The sequence below is a fragment of the Chiroxiphia lanceolata genome, chromosome 19, assembly GCF_009829145.1.
Source record: "Chiroxiphia lanceolata isolate bChiLan1 chromosome 19, bChiLan1.pri, whole genome shotgun sequence".
Classification (NCBI taxonomy): domain Eukaryota; kingdom Metazoa; phylum Chordata; class Aves; order Passeriformes; family Pipridae; genus Chiroxiphia; species Chiroxiphia lanceolata.
The window spans coordinates 9,085,295-9,108,491 of record NC_045655.1 but is presented as its reverse complement, the minus strand read 5'-3'; the positions used below and the strand labels follow the sequence as shown (position 1 = coordinate 9,108,491).

The 23,197-nt window shown below is 42.7% G+C and overlaps 1 protein-coding gene and 1 long non-coding RNA gene across 4 annotated transcripts in view; both read left to right on the top strand.

Annotated features, from left to right (window-relative positions):
• The first annotated feature begins 846 nt into the window (after positions 1–846).
• LOC116796167 lies at positions 847–9,230 on the top strand. 3 transcript variants are annotated; one of them, XR_004360283.1, is made up of 5 exons: positions 847–1,002; positions 1,780–1,959; positions 3,021–3,108; positions 5,164–5,321; positions 8,813–9,230. It is a non-coding gene; the product is annotated as an uncharacterized LOC116796167 (long non-coding RNA). The 3 variants fall into 3 exon arrangements; XR_004360284.1 differs by lacking the exon at positions 3,021–3,108 and having other exon boundaries at positions 887–1,002; XR_004360282.1 differs by lacking the exons at positions 3,021–3,108; positions 5,164–5,321 and having other exon boundaries at positions 887–1,002.
• Positions 9,231–11,890: 2,660 nt separating this feature from the next.
• Positions 11,891–23,197, top strand: part of SMURF2 (SMAD specific E3 ubiquitin protein ligase 2) — a 59,056-nt gene continuing 47,749 nt past the window's right edge. Inside the window, exon 1 of the mRNA XM_032706548.1 lies at positions 11,891–12,253. Within this exon, the coding sequence (XP_032562439.1) occupies positions 12,202–12,253 (52 nt within the window). The 5' untranslated portion in view covers positions 11,891–12,201. The remainder of the gene's footprint in view (positions 12,254–23,197) is intronic.

Below are 23,197 nucleotides of genomic sequence, written 5' to 3'. Positions count from 1 at the left end.
ATGGTCTGATACCATGGATACTGCAGCATCTTTGGGACTAGGGTTTGGTATTTACACAAGTACTGCTAAGGGGAAAGATCCACCTTCCTTGCAATGCTCAAGCCTTTGATGTTCTGAGAGGAAAAAACCCAGTGAAATCAAATAGGGCATCTACACATCTGCCATGAAGCCTCCTCTGTCTTTTGCTTTGTTGTCAAACCTCCAGCCTTGACCTAAAATCATCAGTTGTAAAATCGTGATTTTCTGTGTAACTGTAGAGAACTGAAAGAATTAACCTATAGAAAACAAATTGTGCAAAGTCAGCTTTAATCAGTGAATCATTCCTTCCCCACGCTTCGTGTTTTGGGGTTTATACGGGCAATGACACAATGGTTTGTGAATTCGGAATTCCGAATTTTTGCAACTGTAGAACACGGCCTGTGCCGGCAGAGGGCGGTGCCGGCGCCTCCCAGTCCCGTTTGCTGCTGGATGAGGTGGGATAATCCCGCCTGGAATACTCAGGTGGGATCTGCTCCCTTTTCCTGTTAAAAACACAGAGATAAAATCTTTGTAGTCATACAAACACCTATGTGCTAACTTCCAAATACTTAACCAGATTAAATATTGAATATAAGATACAACCTTTTAAAAGCTCCTTTAAATTCAGAGTACTGTTACTTTAAAACCCCAATCCTTGATTTAATTGCTCTTTAGCATATGTGCAGTAACTTTGGCTTTTCTATCTCTGTGTGTATGTATCTGAGAATGCAGAACACTTGTTCAATAGTATTATCTTTTTTTTTTTTCCTCTGAATTAATTGTTTCAGATTTATCTAATATATTGAGTTAAGAATAGAACATTGCAAATTCTTCTCCAGATGCCTGACAGCTCAGTGGCTTAATAATTAACTTTCTGGGGACTGAGACACTGTTTTTATCCAAGAAAAATGTGTTCAGCCTGTCCACCAATGAGCCCTGTTGGCGGCACCAATTTCCACAAGCAACAATCTACAGTGATTATGAGTAAGTGACTGGGGTGAGTCACTCCTTATTCTAAGAAAATGCAAACTATTTCTGAGGTTGGGATCACAGTCACCCATGAGGCTGCATCTCGAGCTTTCAAAAAAGTGGTAGGAGCAAAAAAGGGGGAGGAGAATTATTGTAGCTCCTGGTTCTTAGTTTCTTGGGTTAGGGGTTTTTTTTGGTCAGATTTAAGAGCTTGTGTCCTCTTCATTTGTCAAATATCTAATTCAGGACAAGGGCTGAAATAAATGTGGCCTGTGTGTCAGTCTGCCAACTCCTCTGTGCTGAGAGCAACAATAACAGACCCCTGCTGACATCAACTGCCTTGGAATGCAGTTGTTGCTAATGCTGCTTTATCTGTGGAGGGATGGCAAGATTTTAGTCTGAGATCTCAAACGTAACCACCTCTGAAACTCTGATGCCAGCAGATGCTCCTGGGTGATTGCTTCCACTTGCTGTTCCCAGAGGTGCCAGGCTTTGGAAGAAGGGTAGAGGCTTTGCAGTCCTGTAGTTCAGTAGCAAGTCTGTTCGTCCACTAGAGGAAGAACAGTTTAAACAGTTAAACTGTTTAAGCCAGAAATGGTTAAATTAGCAGTAATTAGACTGAAATATTCTCTTAAGCAAAGCTGCTTCCTGCTATTCTATCCAGAATGATTTAAATTGCACAGAACTATGGGAATACCAGCAAAAAAGGAACAGCTGTAAGTTTGCAGGAGGAGGAATTCACTAGCCAACAACATTTCACAGCTCTCTCCTGTTCCTAAATTTATTTTACAGCAGAGCAAACTGAGACATAAAGTTATCCACAGGCGTTCAGAAAGTAGCTGGCAGAATTCACCTGGAGCCTGGGAATCCTGTTGTCCATTCCTCCAGTTAACCCACAGCACCTCTGGTCACAGTTATCCTTTTCCTGACTATAGGATTATCCCAGGAGTATTGAAGCTCTTCTATGATAAGGTACAACATAGACTTAAGTACAGTCTAAACTTTGGAAGAGTGTGCAATTTGGAGAAGAAGCACTGTTAGTCAAAACAGAAGTAATTAATGAAGGTTAATTGTGTCTGGTGATATTTGACCTACAATGGAAAACGTTGAGACTTTCACTTAAAACCTAATAGGAAACACATTAACCCTTTGGCCTTCAGAGGAACACAATAGGAGAAAAGTCTAACAGGGAATTAGGGGACCCCTCCTCAGGTTGGGAGGGGTGTACCCAAGGCAATTGAAAATTTCAGAAAACTTCAGAATTTCAGCTACAGGTGTGCAAAGTTGTTCACTGAGCGTTTGGAAAATCTCATTGATCCAGGGAATGGCACTGACATGAGTTAGGCAGAAACTCCCCGTGTGGACACAGCTCAGAGAGAATTGATTTGCTGAGAGTTTCATAGCACTTCCTCTGGATTAGGGGTCACTGGATTCCTGTTTCTGACTGCAGAGCACTGTCTGTCTCAGACTGGCTCCAGGAAATGGACACTATTCCGCAGAAGCCAGAAGATTTCGTGGAAGAGCCGTGGCCTGTTTCCAGGTTGCAGTTCACCCACTGCCCTGGGGAGAGTCATTAGTGGGAGGGAAGTGGAGTTGGGATTTAAAGGCATGAGGAGAGGAAAGAAAAATGACAGCAGGATGGAGAAAAATCCTGTCAATCCTTACTAAGGATTGACACTTGCTTGACCACATTAAAATGTTGTGCTGATCATCTAAATAAAACAGTGGGCCAGCTCCAGAAGTGATGTGTAAATCACGGATCAGGGAGGGACTGACACACTGAAAGCAAAATCAATGGCACTGGTTTCACTGGGGAGGAGGTTGGAGAAACCTACGAGCTCAACAAAAGAGGTGCAGTGTAGTGAGGAATTGTTCTCCTTTATTTCCTATCTTTCTCTAATTTGCATTGCAATGTGAAATGGAAATCATGGTGTCATCTTTTAAAGGTGGTGTTTATATATTTTTATGTATCTGTAAGTCACATAAATACATATAAAAGAGTAGAAAGCTGCCTAATTTGTTCTCTGTTCCAGGTTGCTTTGTGTGCAGGTTCACAGTGGTGAAATAGCTGTACCAGCAGGAGTGTGTAACAGTGCTCCATGGACATGTGGAAGACTGGAGGTACAAAGTTATCAGAAAATCTTGAGAAATCTCCAAAGCACATTTCCACCGTCCCAATCACTTCATTTTTACCCACTATATGAAACAGATGTAAAAATAGCTCTTTCATCAGTGGATTGCTACACATATTTGGGCTGCAGAGGCTCAATTCTGTTCAAAGCAACGCTGTGAAATCATTTGCAGAATGTGCTGTTAATCAGAAGCAGCAATTTAATGTTACGTATCCATCTCTCCTCCTACCCCCAGCTCCCCTTCCCAATTCTGAGCAGGAAACGACACTTGGATGGAGCTCAGCACTCTGACTTTCTGGATAGACTCTCTAGGAATGAGGAGGGACTTGAATTCTCTCCATATGTCATTTCCTTTCCCCTAATGGCTAAAAAAAAAAACCCCATTGCTGCAGTTCATATAACTTACAATAGAGAGAACATTCCCAATACAGGGAAATCAGGGCAGGGGGATGGGGCAGACAGGACATCCACATTCCACTTCTGAAGAACTGCTTTGGAAAGTTGGACTTGAACTGAGCAGGAATTTTTCTTCCTTGTAGAAATATTGTTTTATGTAGTTCCTAAAATTGAAGCTATTACCCATCTGTACCTAAGAGTATATCAACACCTGCAGTCTGGGGCCAGACATGGATTAGGGAAGGAAAACATAAGTAGAGGGGGAATGGTAACAACTTTACAAGATGTAAATGAAGTCAGAAAGGAAAAACAGAGGGAATTGAGGAAACCTAACAATGGGGATCTAATAATTTCTAAAAAAAACCCCAACAACAACAATTTTAACAACAAATTATCATAGGAATTACTTAAAAAAAAATCAGCTTAGCCCATTCCTGCAACCAGCTTTTGTCCAGACTACCTTTAAAAACTTTTCTGTTTGGTACAACCAAGAGCCTCTGCAGATATCCCACAGTGCTGCAGAACACAAAACTCGATCTGCTGTGTTGCACAGTGGATTTGCAGCTGTCAACAGAGTTCAGTGTGCTGTAGTTACAGACAGAAAAAATACCCCAGGAACAAACATGACAGGAAAAAACCCCAAGAAAACCCATTTTAACTAAATGGAAAGTTTACTTCCTCATAACCAGCCCACTGTGTATTAGACCCAAATTGGAACATAATGTCTTTCTAGCAACATAATCCAAATGTTTGTTAAATTTGTAGCAACCAAAGTGTGCAATAAGCTTTGCAGAACAAATGAGAGATGACATTTACTCAAAGAAACCCTAAATTTTGCCCTCAGTGAATGAGTTACATGTGCACAGAGGGGCTGGATGTGTCTGCTTGCAGGATGATTGTATTTGATTATATCACATCTTTCATTAGACACATTGCCTCATTAGACATGTTGCCCCTGAATTCTACTGCTAAAAAGAAAAGGAGAAATCCACCTTTCTTCCAGTTCTATTTTAAAGGGTTTCAAGTGTAGAATAAAAGATTGATTCAAGACACATGGTGACAGATTTTGCTTTAGGTTACTTTTAGCACTTCACTAGACCCGCTAACCTACTTAAATACCTGTGCTGTTCTTATCTGGCATGAAACCTTGCTTTGTAATTTCTAGAATGAAATATTTCAGGGGTATTTTTAGAGAAAACTTTACCTTAAATCCTCCCACATTGATTTCACAGTGGACTCAGTGGTGATTGTTAAAAGAAAGCACAAAAGAAGCCAGTACAGCCTGTGGACAGGTTAAGTATTTCTGCACTTCAGAAAGTATTAGGAATTAGTGGTTTTTTTTAAAAGAGAGATTGCTGTGTTTATTGAACCTGCAAATGCTTTTGTGTCATGGCTGAGCATATTTATGGATTTAGTTTTCATGTAGCATGTTTATAAATGTCTCCAGAATTCATGTAAGGCAAAGCAGAGTGTTTCCAGAGCTGGATAGTCTTGGCTCCTTTCAGCAATTCCCAGAACTGTGGGGAGATGTGGTTTGCACAGTCTGGGACAGCTCATCTGACTCTGAGTGGCTGCTTCCCCATGGCAAAAAATAACCATCCCATGGGGTTAAGGCTTTGTGAGCTATTTTTGTCTTTGAACCTTGCAGATTCAGCTACCTGCAGAAGTACATGATATCACCATAATTTGATAAGTTTCCTGGAATTAATCTTGCCTCTTGAATAGAAACCTTTGGAAGCAACTTGTATGAGACACATGGAAAAACTTCCACTGGCTTGAAGAAGCAGAGAAAATCAGCACTACCAGGTGAGGGCTGTTTTAAGTGACTTGTACTGCCCCAAGATGCTTTCTCTGCAAACATTATATGGCCAGAGGAGTCTGCTGCTTATGTGTATCTGCATTTATCTCTGACAGCCACAGTCCCTGCAACAGATTGGAATGAGATAATTTAGTCCTCTTAAACCTCATCATAACCCCTGACATGTGGAATTCTGTAAAGCTGGAAATGTTAATCCCTGAATATTTAGATAAGTAATGATGGCCAATGAGAACCAGCTAATTGTGCCAAAGTATTAAGGCTTATCAGATAATGCTCTAGGGTTTTTGGGGAGCCAGGAAAGCATCTCTGCTTTCCATGGCTGCATGGATGGAAGGTGCATCACAACATTTTTTACTTCTTCCAAAGCATTAAATAGTGGCTGTGGCCCAAGCAGGGTGTTAGCTGGACAAGAGGCTGGTTTAAGAAGGCAGCTAATTCCAGAGTATCACTGTTGATCAGGTACCAGAGGGGTGAGTTTACAGCAGCAGGACTGAGTCAGCTCCTGGCACCCCTTGCTCTCTGCATCACCACCATAATTAAAACTTAGAGAGACAGTATAGGACGTTTTACAGCTCATCTCTGGCAGACCATGAAGTCATAATTTCAAACTGATGCTGGGCCATGGGGGATAAGAAAGATTAGAGAAGGTTTGATATTCCTTTAGTGGCTAAATAATATGGCTTGGTCAAAAACAGTGCTGTCAACTCTCCTAAATACTTGTTTGGGCTGAGAGTCTTCCCAATAACACTTCATTTGTCTGAGCTGTGTTCCACTGGGACAACACACACCGTGTCCAGTTGAATCAGGCACTTTCTGCAGGCAGATGTTGTAGTACAGCAGTGAAGCAAATTCTTGGTACATGTCACTCAGAGGAGACTGTCTCCAACTGTCATGTCCTATAAGGTCTTCTAGGAACCTCCTTGTAGCAGCCCAGTAAACCTAAGGATGAGATTCTCCAGTTGCTTCAGTCACAAAGCAGCATGAGAAAGTCCTGCAGAGCAATTGCACGAGGGAACGTGTGGTTCCTCAGGAAACCTTGGCAATTTCAGTTGGAATATTTAGCACGTTGTTCTCAAAGCACTTGACAAAGTCTATTCATGTTGTGTTCGATGCCTGTCTCTAAAATCTGCCTTTTCTTCTTCTAAAATTGCACTGGGATAGCACTGTCCTGCAGGACATGATGAGGAAACAACGTGGCTAAAGGGACTGCATGGAATATCTGTGCATCAGTTACTAATCCGTTCTGGATGGATGGACTTAGAAGTTATCTTAGTGACTAACCACTGGAAAATCCTGTGATATGGGAGCTCATGCATTTTTCTGTAGCCACAGCTGCAGTCATTTCCCTTCAGAGACACATCATTTCCCCAAGACACATCCTGTCTCAGAGGGCCACGGTGTCTCTGCTCCAAGCTCTGTCCCCTGTCGCAGGAGCCAGAGTATGGGTGGAGATTTCCTTCCTAGTTTCTTCTCCTGAAAAGCTTCATCTCCAGCTCCAGCTTGAGAAATGGATTGAATCTTGACCTCTTGCATAAACATTGTCTCTGCGTGCCAAAGGGAGCCTTAGTGAGAACCAGAGCCCCTGTCTAGACATGTTTCTTCATCCCAGAACTCTGATAGGTATGTCTTCCACTGCGGGTTAACTCTCCTGGTCTCAGAGCAGCCACAGGGCCAGAGTAAAACCAGACTTTTAAACATGTGCATCTCAGTGTTTTAGTGCAGTTTGTTCTGTTCACCAGCAGTGCAGACAATGCTCCAGTCTGACAATTTTCATTATCTGCAAAGGGGGAAAAAAGGAATCTCGTACAAAGGGAAACTTTCTGTTCCCAGTCTTTATTCCTGAAATGTAGGAGCACTTTATACGTGACCGCAGTGGGGTTTGATCCTTTTGAACAGGGAAGGCAGCAGAAAAGGCAGCCCCATAGAGGACAGAATTCCATTCAGGAACAGGACAAAAATGTGATGGATCTGCAATGAGTTTAGGAAGTACTTTAGCGATGGTGAGAAGTTATGATTGGCTTAGAGAAGGCTTAGAATGAAAACCTGTGCCAAAGAGGTAGATGGGGAGAACAATGCCCATTGCAAGCAAAGGTGTTGATGGAGCAGGAATGCCTTGAAAGGGAATGAGTTAATCAGGCAAATTAAGAAAGAGGCAGGGAACACTGGTGGTAAAAATGTTTATCATTCTTCAAAATTTTTTAAAGAATTTATATCTTGTTTCTGCCACATTAACAAAGCTTTACAAAAATATGATAAGAAAGGGGAAATAATTTTGTAAATATTTCAAATTAAACTGAACCTGCTAGATATATAAATCTTCATGGGGCTGCTTAGGTGTACTCTGCTGTAACACTTCTCAGAACTACACCATTAGGTGGCAAAATAGGCATTTAGCATTGACAGTTGCACATAGAATGGAAAGACATTGTAGAGAAAAAGAAAATGGAAGTGTAATTCTCTTCTGATCAATTAATCTTTAGCTCCATGATCTCTAGGGGTGGTGTCTATATAATTTCAACCATGACAGGCTCTGGGAAATTTTAGTAAATGAAGACAAGGAGAATGAAATACAATCCAGGTAATTTTAAATATCTTTATTTTTAAAAACTGCCTCAGGAAAATAGTTTTAATCTTTCAATTTACTCACAAAAGCTTAATAATAGGGGCAGAACTCTCTTGCTCTCTTGATAACATTACAGAAGCTGGGGAAGAATGTGACATAACACCAGCCAGCTCTTGTTACTGCTGAAGGAATGTGCTGTGATTAAACCTCTATACAGAAAGAAATGGAATGTAATTCTTAAACGTTGATTTGCTTTGAACACATACCACATGCTGAGCAACGAGTTTCCAGTATATTCTTCAGTTTCTAAAGGTGGGGAGGACCTCACCTCCAAAAAATTAACTACTCCAAAAAATTCCTCTTCTGGAAATGAACACTACCTGGTTGAAGGTGTTAATTCACATTTCCCAGTGTCCAAACCCACTAAATCCTTTGAGGACTATCTGTGAGTGCAAAACCTCCTTTTTCTTCCTCTTGGGAAATTCAAGAAATCGAAGCTCTTTTTTTTTATGCAGCCATAGAAAAAATTTTTGTATTTCTAAGCACTTTTTCAGCAGTTTCACTCATGGGGCACCAACTATCACCTTATTTTGTCCTCATGGACTCCTCAACAGCCCTGTTGGTGTCCTAAAGATGCCTGAACTTGCCCTTTCTCTGTGTTTCCTCCAATCCTTTAGATGGAGCCTCAGCTGTGAACTCCTGGCTGAGGAAGGCTGGATGGAATTCCCTCCTGAGCCCAGCAGCAAGGCTGTTATCCAACAGTGAGCTGTGGGGTGATGCAAGGCACTCCCATCCCTCTGGATCCCAGCTGGCTACCTCAGCTTGAAAGGATTTGTTGTTCAGTGATATCAGCCTGGAGTGAAACCTGGAGCACTTGTCAGCAGCTAATGATGGTTTTTGTTTGCCCTCTCACAGGATCTCACAGGATGAAACCTCCTCTCACCCCTGGAATGGAACTGCATAAACACAAAATTCACCGTAAGCTCTTGGCTTCTGAAACCTAAAGCAGGATCAGCAACATATTGCTTAATTTGAAAGTATTTTGAGAACCTGGGGGACAGCACTGGCACAAGAACCTGTGGATCATGACATTCCTGTGGAATTCCCTTGGGAAAGCAGCGCTTTGAACCATCAGGTGCTGTCAGCATCTTTGGTCCCCCACATTTGCTGCAGTTCCCGGTGCTTTGAGAGGCTTCCTGACCTCTGCTCACTGCAGATCTGGCACTGAATCTCTCATGGAGCTGCTCATCTCAAATCCTGCTTGGCAGTTCTACTGAGGGAAGGGGAGCAATGGGTAAAAATCCTTATTTCCCAACAGGATTGGGACACAAACAAGTGTCCAAGTGCAACCTGACCTTGGTGGTTCTACCCCTGTTAGGACCCAGTCCTGACCTAACTGGGACACAGACCTGCCTGCTGGGCTGATGAGAGCTGGAGCCCCTCTTCTCTCACCCTGTTAAATACACACCTACTGTACAGGACTGTCACTGATCCATCCTGGATGTATCAGTAAAAACCCTCAAGCCACGTTGGCTGTTTAAAAATAAATAAAATCAAATATCCTATCTGTTAAAAAAAAAAAAAGAGCCCAGCAGTAGCAGCAATCTTGCAGGCAGCACATTTTATACAGTGACCCAAATGCAGGGACTGTCAGTTAATGCTCTCACACTTGCAATAAATCACAGTATTTTCACTCAAAGGTGAGCAGCGTGTCCCAAGATCTCAGAAAAATTTATAGTTCTGTGAAAAGCAGTATGAAACTGTGTGCTTCATGACCTCTAACACTCACTTTTAATGAAAACATTAAATGTTCATAAAACTACTGAACAATGAAATACTGTACTTAATCCCAAAGGTTTTTTTTTTTAATATTGGCATTGCAATTAATGTCTGACACACTAGTTATCCATTAGAAAGAAATCATTAGCAGGAGTTCTATGTTTAACATAACATTAAATACTTTTGTCAAATTATATCAGAATTATTGAATGCTGGGTGCAGAGAGCACTGCAAGACCTCAGAAATGAGTAATCATCACGTTAGGAAAAATCTAGAATAACCTAGAAATATGTGAAGTATGTGAAAAGTAGCTTTATATTTTGTTTTTCTATTCAGTTCAGCAGTGGCCAGGTAATGTTGCAATATTTGCAAACCATCATCCACTTGCTTTATATACTTGGTTTGAGAAAAGGATAATGACCTGGCTATGTGAATTTGTAATAGATTGGAATTTAATAGTATGACCTTCAATTACAAAGGCTGATTTTTCTTCTGGTTTTTTTTTTTTTTCAATGCAGGAATCAGGACACCTGGAATGTCTTTGAGGTGTGTGTGAATTTACAGAACCACAACAAAGTAACTTTTTAACTGTTCCAGTGCAACGTAAAGCCATAAAATCAGTAGACATATTGTGCCTGTGTTTTGTAGTAAGTGAAGTTTAGACTTGGTTTCAAATTCTCTTTTTTTGAAATAGTGGAGAAGCAATGAATCACTGTTTTCTCCTGTGCTCTGTCTGTGCTGTGAAGAAGGTTGGTGTCCAATATTTGCTAGTTTTGTGTTAAACAGGTGATGGTAAAGGCAACAGACATAGCCCTGGGTGAGGAAAGGATCCCAGGTCCTGATCCCAGGACTATTTTGCTTCCCAGACACTGGCACCACAGCAGGAAGCTTTGGAAATTTCCACCTGGAAGAGCCTGGCACTTCAGACTCTTTGGGGGGAAAGGAATGTGAGTCCACGTGTACCCACTGTGGGGAGGTGTCCCATTCTACGGAGGGAAAGCTTTAAGAACCACATCCCACTTCCAAGGCCTTCAGAGGGAAAAAACCAGTTCCTCACCCCAGGTTTGAACTAACAAGGCCCAACTCTGAGCTCTGTCAGGCTGGGATAACCCCAGACATGTTACAGCTCAGCTTTGTGTCACTGCAGGAAGGAAACCTCCTGGGCTGTGTGGAAGCCACATCACGAGCTGTGTGAAGCACAGGTCATCTCATCCCACGTGTGGATCCTGATCCATAGGCTGGATCCTAATCTCTGACTGCCCATGTGATAATACCTTAGAGGTGACCTCAGCAGGAAGGTGCCAGAGCAGTGACACGTCTGAAGACTACAGGTATTAGTGGGGTTGTTAGTAAGGAAAGGTGAGAGGTGTATTAGCTCAGACTCCTAAGGAACCTTTACCGTGCCAGCCTTCCCAGCTTTTCCAGGAGCTTTTCCCACCCTCAAGGCCCCTCTGGCCCTGCAGAAATCTACCCATGACTCTGCTGCAGCGTGGAGCTCCCCTCATGGGAAGTGTGTTGCAGTGCTGGGAAAACTCTGGAAAGAGTCCCCTTTCCTGCAGGATGGGAGTTAAACTAGGCCACATGGATACAAGGCATTTTTGTACTTTTTATTATTATTCTGAGAACGGCAGTTCACAGAACCGGGCTGCTGATTTCTACACAGTGCAGATAAGAACTAAATTGGTCCAAAGTTTAACAGTTTCCAGGGCTGGTCTGTCACACCCTGCCCATGTGGAATACTGCCCCGGCTCACAGCACCCCTGAGTGTGACCACGCATTTCAGCCTGGCTTCGAATTCTGCCCCCAGGAGAATCTGTACCCTTGATTCTCCTTGTCCCAACTCCCCACACAACTTCATGGTCACCCCCCTTCCCGCTCCCTCCTCTCCACCACGGCCATTCTCCCCATCCTTCCCGACCCCCAGCTCCCTCCCCCAGGACGTGGCCGTTCCCTCTACCCTTCCTGTACCCCAGGACATGGTCATTCCCCCACTCCTTCCCAACCTCCAGCTCCCCCCCAGAACATGGCCGTTCCCTCCACCCTTCCTGAGCCCCGGCTCTCCCAGCTCACGGCCATTCCCCCGATCCTGCCCGCCCCCACCTCTGCCCTGAATCACCCCAATCCCCGCCGCCACCTGCCGCGGTTTCCCCTCCATCCCGCCGGGCCGGCCCGAGGCGGGGCGGGGGGCGGGCAGGGCGTCCCCGGGGCCGGAGGGAGGGCCGGGAGCCGCGCCGGTCCCATCCCATCCCGCCGTCCGTCCGTGCGGCCCCGTCCCGGCTTTGTTGCGCTCGGGGGCGGGGAAGCGCCGGGAAGCGCAGGGGAGCGGAGGGAAGCGGGGAAGGCTCCGCTCCTCCTCCGCGGCCCCGGCCCCGCTCATGGCGACGCTGGGCACATCCGGGCCTCTCCTCATCCTCCTCCTCCTCCTCCTCCGGCGGCCGCCGCTGCCCTGAGCGCCCGGCCCGGCTCCATTCGCGCCTCCCCCGAGCCCTTGGCGGAGCAGCGGCGGGGGAGCCCCGGCCGGGGCCATGTCCAACCCGGGGGCCCGGCGGAACGGGCCCGTCAAGCTGCGGCTGACAGGTGAGGCGAGGCCGGGCCGGGGCCGGGGCTGGGGCGGCAGCGGCGGCTCCGGGTGGCGTTGAGGTTGAACCTGGGGCCGGAGCGGCCCCCGGGCCTCGGGGGGAAGGGGAGGGAAGGGCAGGGCGAGGCTCCCTCGCTCGGCCCGGGCTCGGCGTGTCCGGGCTCCGCCGCCCGCCCGGGCCGGGCCCCGCCGCCGCCTGGGCGAACTTCGGGCACCGCACCCCAACTCGGGGGTCATTCTGCCTCCTCTGCGCGCCGCGAACTCGGGAGAAACTGTCACGCTCTTTGTTTTGGTCTCTTTGTTGTTGTTGTTGTTGTGCCGTTGGGGATTTTTAACCGATTTGCGGGGCTGAGGTCGCCGGGCACCCAAGAGGCTGCCCAGGGCAGCGGGCACGGCCCCGGCCCTGCCGGAGCTCGAGGAGTTTGGGCAACGCACATGGAGGGATTTTGGGGTGTCCTGGGCAGGGCCAGGACTCGGGATGGATGATCCTGGTGGGTCCCTTCCAGCTCAGCGTATTCCCTGGTCCTGTGGTGGTTCGCAGTGCCTTGTGCTGCCCTCTTCCACAAGACCACTTGACCCCTGATATTTCAAAATACCATAAAAACGCTTCACCTGCTTGCTGGGGAGGAAAACAGTCTGGTTTTAAATACTTAAAAATATATCCTTTCCCGGATAAGAACCCAGGGAAATGGGTTTAGAGGAAAAAAAAAATATTAGAAGTCCTGCTAGAGCTTTCTGTATTAAAAATACAGGACATTTTGAACTAGCTCTTTTCTTTAAAGTATTGTAAGTTTTCCAGCAGATAAGCGATATTCTGTGTTCTGAAGCATCAGTACATGAAGGTAAGGAATTAGGAAAGAATAGATAACACTGTAAATACTCATCTCTACATATAGGGCATTTAACCAGCTTGCAAAGCAAATGTTTTTAAAAATACTAAAAGAGTTGATACATTTACTTTAGGTGAATGAGAAATATCTCCAGTTTAATGCCTAATAAAGAGAGGTGTTTTCATACTGATTTTTCCAAGTGTGTTGTTTTTACAGGGAAAGTAAAATGTGTCTGCTTATGCTTTACTTTGGAAATACTTGGACTAGATTTGTAATCCAGAGATTTGTGAGTGTCTATATATTACAGTTGGAAATAAAACTCTTAAAATGAGCTGCTGCATGAACAGTGGTGCCTTGTTTTTACAGAGTGTTTTGTAGCCTTCTCCTCAGGTTATTGCTGTATTGATGCAGTGCTTTAATACTTTTCTTCCCTGAGCAGCGAGTGCTCAGACTTGCTTATCTTTGGAACATTAAACATGGTCTGTAGCCTTATTTAAGAGCATGGAAAATACTGTCTAGGGAGTTGTCTTTCTCACCTCTGTGTTTTGTGTTCAAATTTGTTTCATATTTCATTTTTATTGAGGATTAAGCATCTCATGAAATCGTGCCTGTGACAATATCAGTGGGCTGTGGGGAGCGGGATTGTACCAGAACTCAGTTTTACACACTGAGTTTCACTCTGTGGTCAGTCCCCAAACCAGGCAGGTACAATCCTAAGGAAGGTTTTTGAGTTTTTTGGCATCTTGAGCTCAGGATGAAGATAAAATGGTCTTTCTAGGGGCTGTTCCAGGGTCAGCAGCTCTTGCAGTCACTGAGGACCAGTTCTGTTATTGGAAGTTTATAGGAAACATTGGCCTGTTTCTGGAGCTGAACAGCTTGAGGTGTTTTCTGCTGTAGGTAATTGTGAGTTGTTTCACATAAGGTCATTTGTTGTAAGGAAGCTTTACATGTTTAAGGAAAACACTGAATCTTATTAATTCAGCTGACATGTTGTCACTTCTTGCCTAGGAATAGTTTTAAGTGTTCTGTGTGGTTTTGATTACCCTTTTTGATTGGAAAAGCAGTTTGAGGGCTCTTGAATTCTGAAACTGTTTGGAATTAGAAGAATCTGTATATCCAGTGTTTTTAAAAGTTTATTCTCGAACTGACAAATGCTATTTAATCTTAATTTTCTTTGGCTCTATTAAACCAGCAGTCTTCTGTTTTGGCTCAAATGTTTATAGGATTAATTCTGCAATCATTGTTTTAATGCTTATCTTTTCTGTTCATTATCTCTAAATTAGATGGTATAGATTAAAAAATGGATTTCAAGAACTGGATTCAATTAGCAGTTTTTCAGGACATAAACATTAAAGGTTTAGATGGAAAACATTGTTTTGACTGACTGGATAAATGACAGGGTAATGTTTGATGTGAGTCCAAGAACTGATCTGGAACTGGTGCCCAACTTCTCAGTCCATCTTGAGGAGCCAAATAAAATATTTAACCTAGGCCTCATTTTGCAAAAAAGGTTGATTCTTTGTTGGGACCTTAAGAAAGTTCTGAGAAATGTTTGGCATACCTTTACACTAAGTGTTTAACAGTTTATTTAGGTCTGGGTTCCATAACAGACACAAACCACAGCGGTGGCACACTTCGAGTAAGTTTTTATTTAGTTTGCGGTGCATCTGTGTTATACGTTTCTTCTGAAAGGTTATTCTTCTGCTCTGAGGTTCAGTTGTCTGTTGCAAATATCACCTGGCTCTTCAGTGATACACAGGTCAATACATTTGCGTTATCTCGAGCTGGAAAATCGCTGCATAATTGTTAAAATCCAGATGTTACGGTTTCTGATGATCCTTCTGGCAGGAGGTGTAAATCATTGTTTCTGATTAAAATATAGGCAATGTAATTTAAATTAGCTGAAGTCTAAAATTGCACCAGTCTTATGCAAACTTTACCTTAGCAGCTTTTAATAACAATATCCAGGGAAGCTGTAGTGTAAGGGAAATTCTTCAGCTCTCACATATTTACCCCCAGTTGATCTAGTCCTGAGTACATCTGAGTTCTCCAAAAGCTGCAAGTGCTGTCACCCCCTTCCATTCCTACTTGTGATTTTTCTCAGTGTTATGTTGAATTTGTGGATTTGTCAATACCCTGTCAGACAGAACATGCCATTATTTCTTCCACATTTTCTCTCAAAACGTTGTATTGTGTTGATCTCATATTCTTAAAAAAATTGAGGAGTATTGGTTTCAGTGAATATTTTAAGTCCTAATTTGTGAATTATCTAATGTTAAAAGAGCTGCATTTCACTGCTTTCACTTAGGAGATCAATGGCAGGTATCTTAATGAAGCCCATGAAGTTGTTTTTATCAAGGAGATAGTTTTTAAAATCAGTTTGAAGTCTGCAAAGGTGTGAGTGCTACAACATACAGAGTTGGGTAAACAACTCTGGTAAAGTTGGGTAAAAAGTGCAGTTTATTTAGTTCCAGGTAGTGTTTGTGTGAGAATAGTTAACAAGGAAAGATACTTCCACAGCCACAAAGCACAGTCACACTGGGCTGGAAAAAGTGGTAACAAATATCCCAGGGATAAAACTGGAATGAACTGGAAGAGTTTTGCTGGTGCAGAATGAGAGGTAGGACCGAGGTGATGTTACATTTGTTTTTCCTCCTCCTTACTGTAGGATTGCAGCTTTCCTGCGGGGTTTGCTGCTCAGGGAAATAAAAGCACTGGGTGTTGTGGTGTAGAAAATGGATCAGCATCTCCTCTGCTGTCCCTCTGTCTTGCTGGTTTACTCTCTTCAACCCTCACACTGCCAAGGTGGGACTTTCCAGTAAAGGTTCAGTGTTGAAGGAAGAAAGTGCTGCTGTTTTGTCAGTCCATAGAAGCTCTTGTTGGGATGCAAATAATACTTCTTGAGAAACATACATATTGTTTGGAAAAGGCAGAATATTCTTGAGTTTTGCAAAACAGTGTGGAATCCTCCAACCTGTTTTTTTGCAGTGGGTGAATCTACCTGCTAAATTAATACAACTGAAGACAGCGGTTAATCTGAATCCTAAATTTTCATCAGTGGTGTTAGAAGCAGGACTGAAGTTCATGGATAGCAGAGCCTCACTGTAGGAACAGCATTCTGATTGATTGATTGATAAAGTAGATCCCTATATTTTTAAGGAGCAAGGCAGTGTTTTTATAGTTGACTGAAATCTTAGTGCCGTTTTAGGTCAGCTTAAAATCCGAGTGCTGTTTCTTCTTTCTCTTTGTAGTCCCTGGCTTCACTTTCTGGGCCCTCCCTTGTGTTGACTCCAGCAACTCTGGGATGAGCTGAAAGCTAATCCTACCAGGAATAAAAATGTTTTTTTTGTATTGGAGAAGAGGGATGCAGACAAGAAGCTGAAAAGAGGGCAGGACTGCCTCTTTTACCTGCAGCCTGTACTTAGATAGGCTTTGGTCAACAATAAAACAATGGGGTTCCTTCATGTAAGGTATATTTGACTTAAGTACTGGTTTTTCGTGAACCATGTGTCATTAAGAAATCCCAATCAATGAATTACATAGTAGGTGGATTAAACTGGTGCAGTCATAACAAAGTCAATAGATGTGTCTGATCAGAGGTGCAGGGATTGATTGATGGTTGCTTGGCCCTCAATATTTTCATCAAAGTATGCAGTGTGTGCGTGTAAATATATACTTTCTATGTACACAGTATATAGTTATAGATATTTATATACATATAAATCAGTTGTGGAGCATACAGATGCCAAAGAATTGTAATAAGCAACTGAGCAGCTGCATGGAGCACTTTCAGCTGTTTGTTTCTATGAAATCAGCTTATGTGACAAAGTTTTATTCATCTGGGTATAAAATTAGGTATGTGTGTTCAAGGGTACATAATGGGGTATCATGGCAAGGGAAACGAATATCAGAGAGGGTTTGGGAGAGGGAATCATAGTGGGAAAACAGTTCTGTGGGGCCTTCAATGGAAAGATTCAAATTCAATTTAAAAAATCTTCACCTTTGGCTGTACAATCAGGAGAGCATCACATAGGAGAGAGTGGAGGTTTTACATGTGTAGGGAACATGTGGGGCATATGTAGGAGACATATGGGAAATCTACAGGCAGTCCTAATGGTAGTGTTTAAAAAAATAAAGCTCTTGGGTGAAAAAAATAAGAGAAATCCCAGGGGAGGAAAAATAACGAGTGATGTTTAGAATTGTTCTTTTCAGTCGCGTTTAAAGAGTTTAATCTGCCCCAGAAGGTCTGTCTGAGAAACTCAGCTAGTGGGGACAAATTATTTTCTGTTTTCTTTGTTAATCACACTGAAAAATCCGATCAGGCCCCAGATGAAGACATTTTGCCTTTATGCCCATAAGGTGAATGGGTTGGTGCCTGACAGAAGACAGCTTTTAATGTTTTGTTCTGGTTTGTCTCATGGCCTTTGAAGTGTTTCCTTGCTTTGCCATATCACTTAAAAATGCCGTCTCACCCCTGGGCCAGATTTTCCTTGCAGTGTTTAGAAAGGTGGGCGATTTCTTTGGGTGTTTTCTCTCCTCACAACAGTGCCATTCCCTGGATTCTGACTCTGCTGAATGGCAGGAGTAGGTTACTACACAGTTACTACCCAGCTGTTACCTACAGGTTTAATGTACAGAGTGTAAATAAATGCCCATGGCACGTGCAGTGTCTGACATCATTCTGGTGGCTTCTCAGAGGTGGGAAAGATTCATCTCAGTGATGTCAGACAACGCTTGTAAAAGCAGCTACTGTGTGTGTCTGCTATTAGCAAAGCATGTTCCTGGTTGGGAAAGGGGATCAGAATCCCAAGGGACATTTGTCAGTAACATATTCAAGGAAGCAAACTGTTGACTTTTTCTTGCTGCTTAATCTTTAAATACTTTCAATGAAAGCATAGATAAGATTGCTTGTAACTTTAAAGAAATCTTCATGGGTAGGTAACAAAGCTCAGGACAAAACTGGCGGAGCATTATCCTCTGAGGTTAAGGGGGAGGCTGATACAGGATGGAGAATAGACATGCTCAAGATCATAAAAAGGATAAACCAAGTAAAGCTGGGATTTAGAGCCACTACCTTTTGACTTTCTGCCCATGAACATTGTTTCCCTTGAATTTAAATCCACAGAAAACATGGATCTGTTTTGGGCCTTCTGAGACCGCATTTGAGGTGATTTGGGTTCAGTTATCTCTTACGTGCCAGATTTGTCTTGCACTATCAGCTGTGCTTCAGCATCCTGCAGACTCTTGGCAATTACCTTTTTTCTACCTCAAAATACTGTTTTTGTTGTTGCTGGGGCAGAGCAGAGCAGGAGGACTGATACCCCCCCAAATGAGTATAAAGTATTGCTTAGTTGAAGTGTTACTCACATTTTCAAAATTCTGAAAGTGAAAGAAAAAGCAGCAGTCAGTGAGTTTATGTGGCTGTATCCTGGTGGTAATTTTCTGGGATGAGTCTTGGCCAGCACATATTTAACCCAACTTCCAGGGCTTGTTTTCTTGCAGGAAGGGAGAGTGACTCCAGCCATGGCATTGTCAGTGTAACGGGTTCAGTGGGTCCTTTCTGTAGCACACTCATTTGAGTTCTTTCAAATATGCAGAGAATGTCCAGACTATGTAATTTCCAGGTCACAGCAAAACTATGCACCCAGATTCTACCATTCATGCTTAAATTAGTGTGTGTGATGCCATCTTGCCACAAACACTGGAGTGACAATGCCATGGGAAAGCTTTCCAACCCACAGCACCGTTGTTAGGGATGGACATGTCCCTCTGCTCCATCCTGTGCTGTCACATGGGGTGGGCTGGGGGATATATCCAAGTTAAAAATCCACCTCTTCCTCTCATCCCCCTTTTTCAGGTGTGTGCACAACAGAGGGCCCTTGGCTGATCACGTGGAATAGTTTGAAACAAGTGACATACACTCATTTTCCTTCTGCCTTGACCCAGATTTTAATATTACCAGTGGAGTTAAATGGAGTCATAACTAATTATGTCTGTCACGATGCTTCTTTTTAACATGCTTAACCATTTGATTTGGAGTTTATATATAGGTAGTACATAAATTCAGTTAGAGATGCAGTTGAACTGAATTGAAGGTGGGAATCTGCATTAGTAATATTAGGGACATTTGCTGAAAACTTGAGCCAATTTGGGGATTTCTTTCTAATGCAGATAAAGACCAGGCTGTGCACTTGTGAAATTACATGTGGCAAAACTGCTTTGTGTGTATCATAGGACATGAGGAGAGTAGATGGAATGTACTTAGTAATTTGCTGTTTCATTTTAGTGAAATGCAATCTACCAGATGCAGGTATTTTTCATGAAAAATATGTAAATGTACTAAAATTAATCCACTTTTATTACTGGTGGGAGAGGAAAGATGTATCTGGGTTAGAGTACTTATGGACATAGCTGATTAAAAAAAATTAAAATAAAAATGAAAAGGAATGAAACATGTCTGAATAAAATTCATAGAATTACATTCATGCTTAACTATCTGGGATTAGAAATGCATGGCATTAATTGTACCAAGCATTTAGGTGTCCTTATGACAAAGAGTTCTTCAGTTCAACTCTTTAACAGAAAATGTTCACTATATATTGTTCTGAAATTATTAATTTATGATATGTATAATTATTTATTTTCAGAAAAAAGCTTTCACTGTGTTCCCTGATGGATTTATTAAAATAATGGTTTATAGTTCTGTACAGAAGACTGTGTGCAGGACTAAATGAGTAATAGAATTGTGCTTAAGTGTAGTAATACTAAGGTGTCCTCTTCTTTGTTTAGCAGCAGAATAAGTACTTCTGTCTGAATTTATAAAAGATGGTATCAGATATGATATAAGAAACTTTGTAGGGTGGAACTTCTTGGTAATTAAAGCTTGTGAACAATCCTAAGAAGTTGTACCATCTTTCATAATTTCAGGTGGGTTGTGTATGTGGCATTTCTGAATGTCTAACTAGTAATTCTGGGTGTTTGGTGAAGAACAAGGTGTTGGTGAACAGAATCTTCAAATGTGTGTGTGTGTGTATATATATATATATATATATACACTGTTATAATAAATTGATGGTCAAGGATGGATGTTTGAATAGGAAAAAACCTCTGTTCAAGCTCATTTATGCTGCTGCCCAGAGGAAGTGCCCTTGCTTCCTTAAAGAAGCAAATGCTGTAAATTCCATACAGTAATTCCAGTTTTGCCTTAAATAGTTGAGTATCAGCTTTTTGTTTAAAAGTTAAAGGGGTTAAATCTTTGTGATGGTCCTAATGAGGGGGACGAGGAGGGCGAGACTTACCCTGAAGTTGTAACACTGTGGCCCTTTCATGAACATCTTCCCTATTTGGGATTTCTACTTTAAAACTGTGTTGAAAGATGATTTAAAATGCTGTTGGCTTCTGCCTTCTCCTGCAGCAGGAAAAGAGAAGGCCTGCAAGGAAAAAGTGACTTGGAGTACTTTTCAGGAGTACGTGCATCGTGCCTGGCCTGTCATAAAATATTTGTGTGATTCTCCTCTCCCTTCCTTGAGCAGTTCCCACAGTTCATAATGTTCCCTCAGTAGCTCTTACAGGGGGTGGTAGAAGGAGGTTAAAAGTTCTGTAGCCCCATCTACAAGGACAGACAGTAAAGTTCTTGGTTCCCCTCCCAACAGCAAGTTATTTTGCCTGGGAGTAGTACTATATATTTATATTTGTCCGTGTCTCACTTGCTGGTGAGGCCAAGAGATGATGAAGAGATTTCAGTTCATGTGTGAGATGTGAATGTGGCATTGTGAATACGTGCCTCGGATTTCCTCATTACAATATTTATCATTTTTCCTGAAAGTTCCTTTCCTCTGGTGGATTGTTCATCCTGTAGAATAAGTCAGCTATTTCCTGTGCATCAGCATAATGTAACTTCATCTGCACTCAGAGGGCTTTGGACCCAGTCAGAAGCTTTATATTTTTGGTAAGTTTATGGAAATTTAGGACTTCGGTCTCCACATTTCAACAGTTCTTCCCAGTGTGGTCCATGCCTGGAGATGCACTTGTTCTCCACCCCCTCGTGTCACTGGGATGGAGTGGCAGTGAATGCACAGGAAAATTGTCCCTGGTCCCCCTGACCCTCGAGTGTCCCTTTGGCCCTTCAGCCCTGTGGGAGTGCTGGGTCCTGCACTTGCTCCTGCTTCGTGTCGTTTGAACACGGTTTTGAATTGCTTTGTCTGAACATCTTTGCCTTTTATTTGCCACCAGTGGAATTTATAACTCTAGTTGAACTTGGAATACCAAGCTGGAGCTCACAATGCCAGCTCTAGTTAGCACTTCCCATCCCAACACGCTGTTCCGTGCTTTAACAGCCTAACACAGTTTTCCTGCTGAGGAGCTAAATCAGAGTGAATTATTTTGGGAACATTCTGTTCAAATTCAACCAATTTCAAGAAAGGGGATTAAAAATACATTAGACATCTTTTAGAAATCCTTGGTTCTTGTGAATCCTTTCTTCTCAGGCAGCAGCTCAAGCAGCGCCACGGTAATGGGCAGGTGTGGCTGTGTCTGCCAGGTAAGGATTGGGGCAGGTTTAGTAAATAGGAGATGATTTCATCCTGTTAATGCTGAGCTCAGTGTGCTCCCGGTGTGAAGAGAGGCATTAACTGGAATGCAGAGGGCTCAAAAGCTGGATGAGGGTGGAGGAGAAGGGAATGACCTGGAACAAGGAACTGTCCGGGGCAAATGGGCGGCTGGTGGAGAACAATTTTTGGCAGGACAAGGTGCTGGGGATCTGTTGGTGCTGGGCTGTGGTGCTGCAGCACTGAACATGACACAGGGTCACGGGGGCAGCCTGGATTCTCCTCTTCCAGGCTTTTTAACACTTGGATTTGTAACCAGGGAATGTTGCTGCTGCAGGTGGGATGTTTCATTAGTGAACCACGTGGATTGCTCGGAAGGAGGGTCAGGACAGCAGAGGTGCTTTGTAAGAACTAAATATGCATAATAAATGCAAAGAGTGTAAGTGGTCACAGTTGGACAGAGGCCACAAGTTTAAAAACAAATAGGAAAAAACACCCTCCCCGAAATTTCTGCCATCTGTTCCTTTGCTCCACGTGTTCGTCACCTTGATCCTATAGAGAAGAAATAGGGAATTAAGGGCTGGCTTCTAAGTGGCCATGATTCATAGCAGAATTCTGAAAAGGCTCTCAGATAAGATCATACTTATCTGAGTATCTACACATACTCCTTATGTGTAGAACAAAAGGAATTCTTCAGCTTTTAACAAACCTGAGATTTTTTTTTTTCTAAAAAAACCCTCGAGTCTAAGAAATTATGTGACATCTTGGTCACTTCATTAATGTTAATATTTTCTTCAGAAAACTGGTTGTTCATTATGATAGTTGAATTATGCAGTTGTTAAGTTTCCTTGGCTAATTTACATGCCATCTTTTCGCATAGGTTTGGCCATTACAATTAATTTTATTTTCCAGAGAAGTGTTGCCTGCTATCAATGAGTTCATTGCGTGAAGGATTTGACCTTTTTTATTCAGAGTCAATGTTAATATGTTAAGTATCGAGTGGACAGAGAAAGCTGCAAGCTGTGGCAGTCACAATTTGTGTTCTCTGATGGATCTGTGTGAAGATTTCTCTAATTTTACAGTTTGTCCCCACTGGATTTGCACCTTCCTGTGTCAGGGGGTGGATATAACACTGTCCTTTGTTTATGCTGAGTTGCCAGTGGAGTGAAAAACTTTGATCTTCACCCTCTGTGTATATTAAACACACACCCAGGAGCTGCAAAAGAGTTTAAACAGTGAAGAACAAATCAGAAATTCCCTGTACTGGGCAGGTGTAGCTCCAGCAGGAGACAGGCAGGTATTTTAAGTGGAGTTTCTTGTAGAGGCCTGTGCAGAAAATCTCTGTGTATGGACAGAGTGAGGAGAAGTTACTGGTGCATTGAGATGGATGATTTCTTTTTCAGTAAACTAAAAATAAATGAACAACGTGAAACTGCAAGTTTCATTTTAAATAAACTTAATATTATCTAACTATGGGGGAAAATGAGCTTTTAAAACCATTTTCATGTTTGTACAGTGTTGTTCGTTGCTACCTAACAGTGCTTCTCCTTCTCCCCAATGGTTGGTA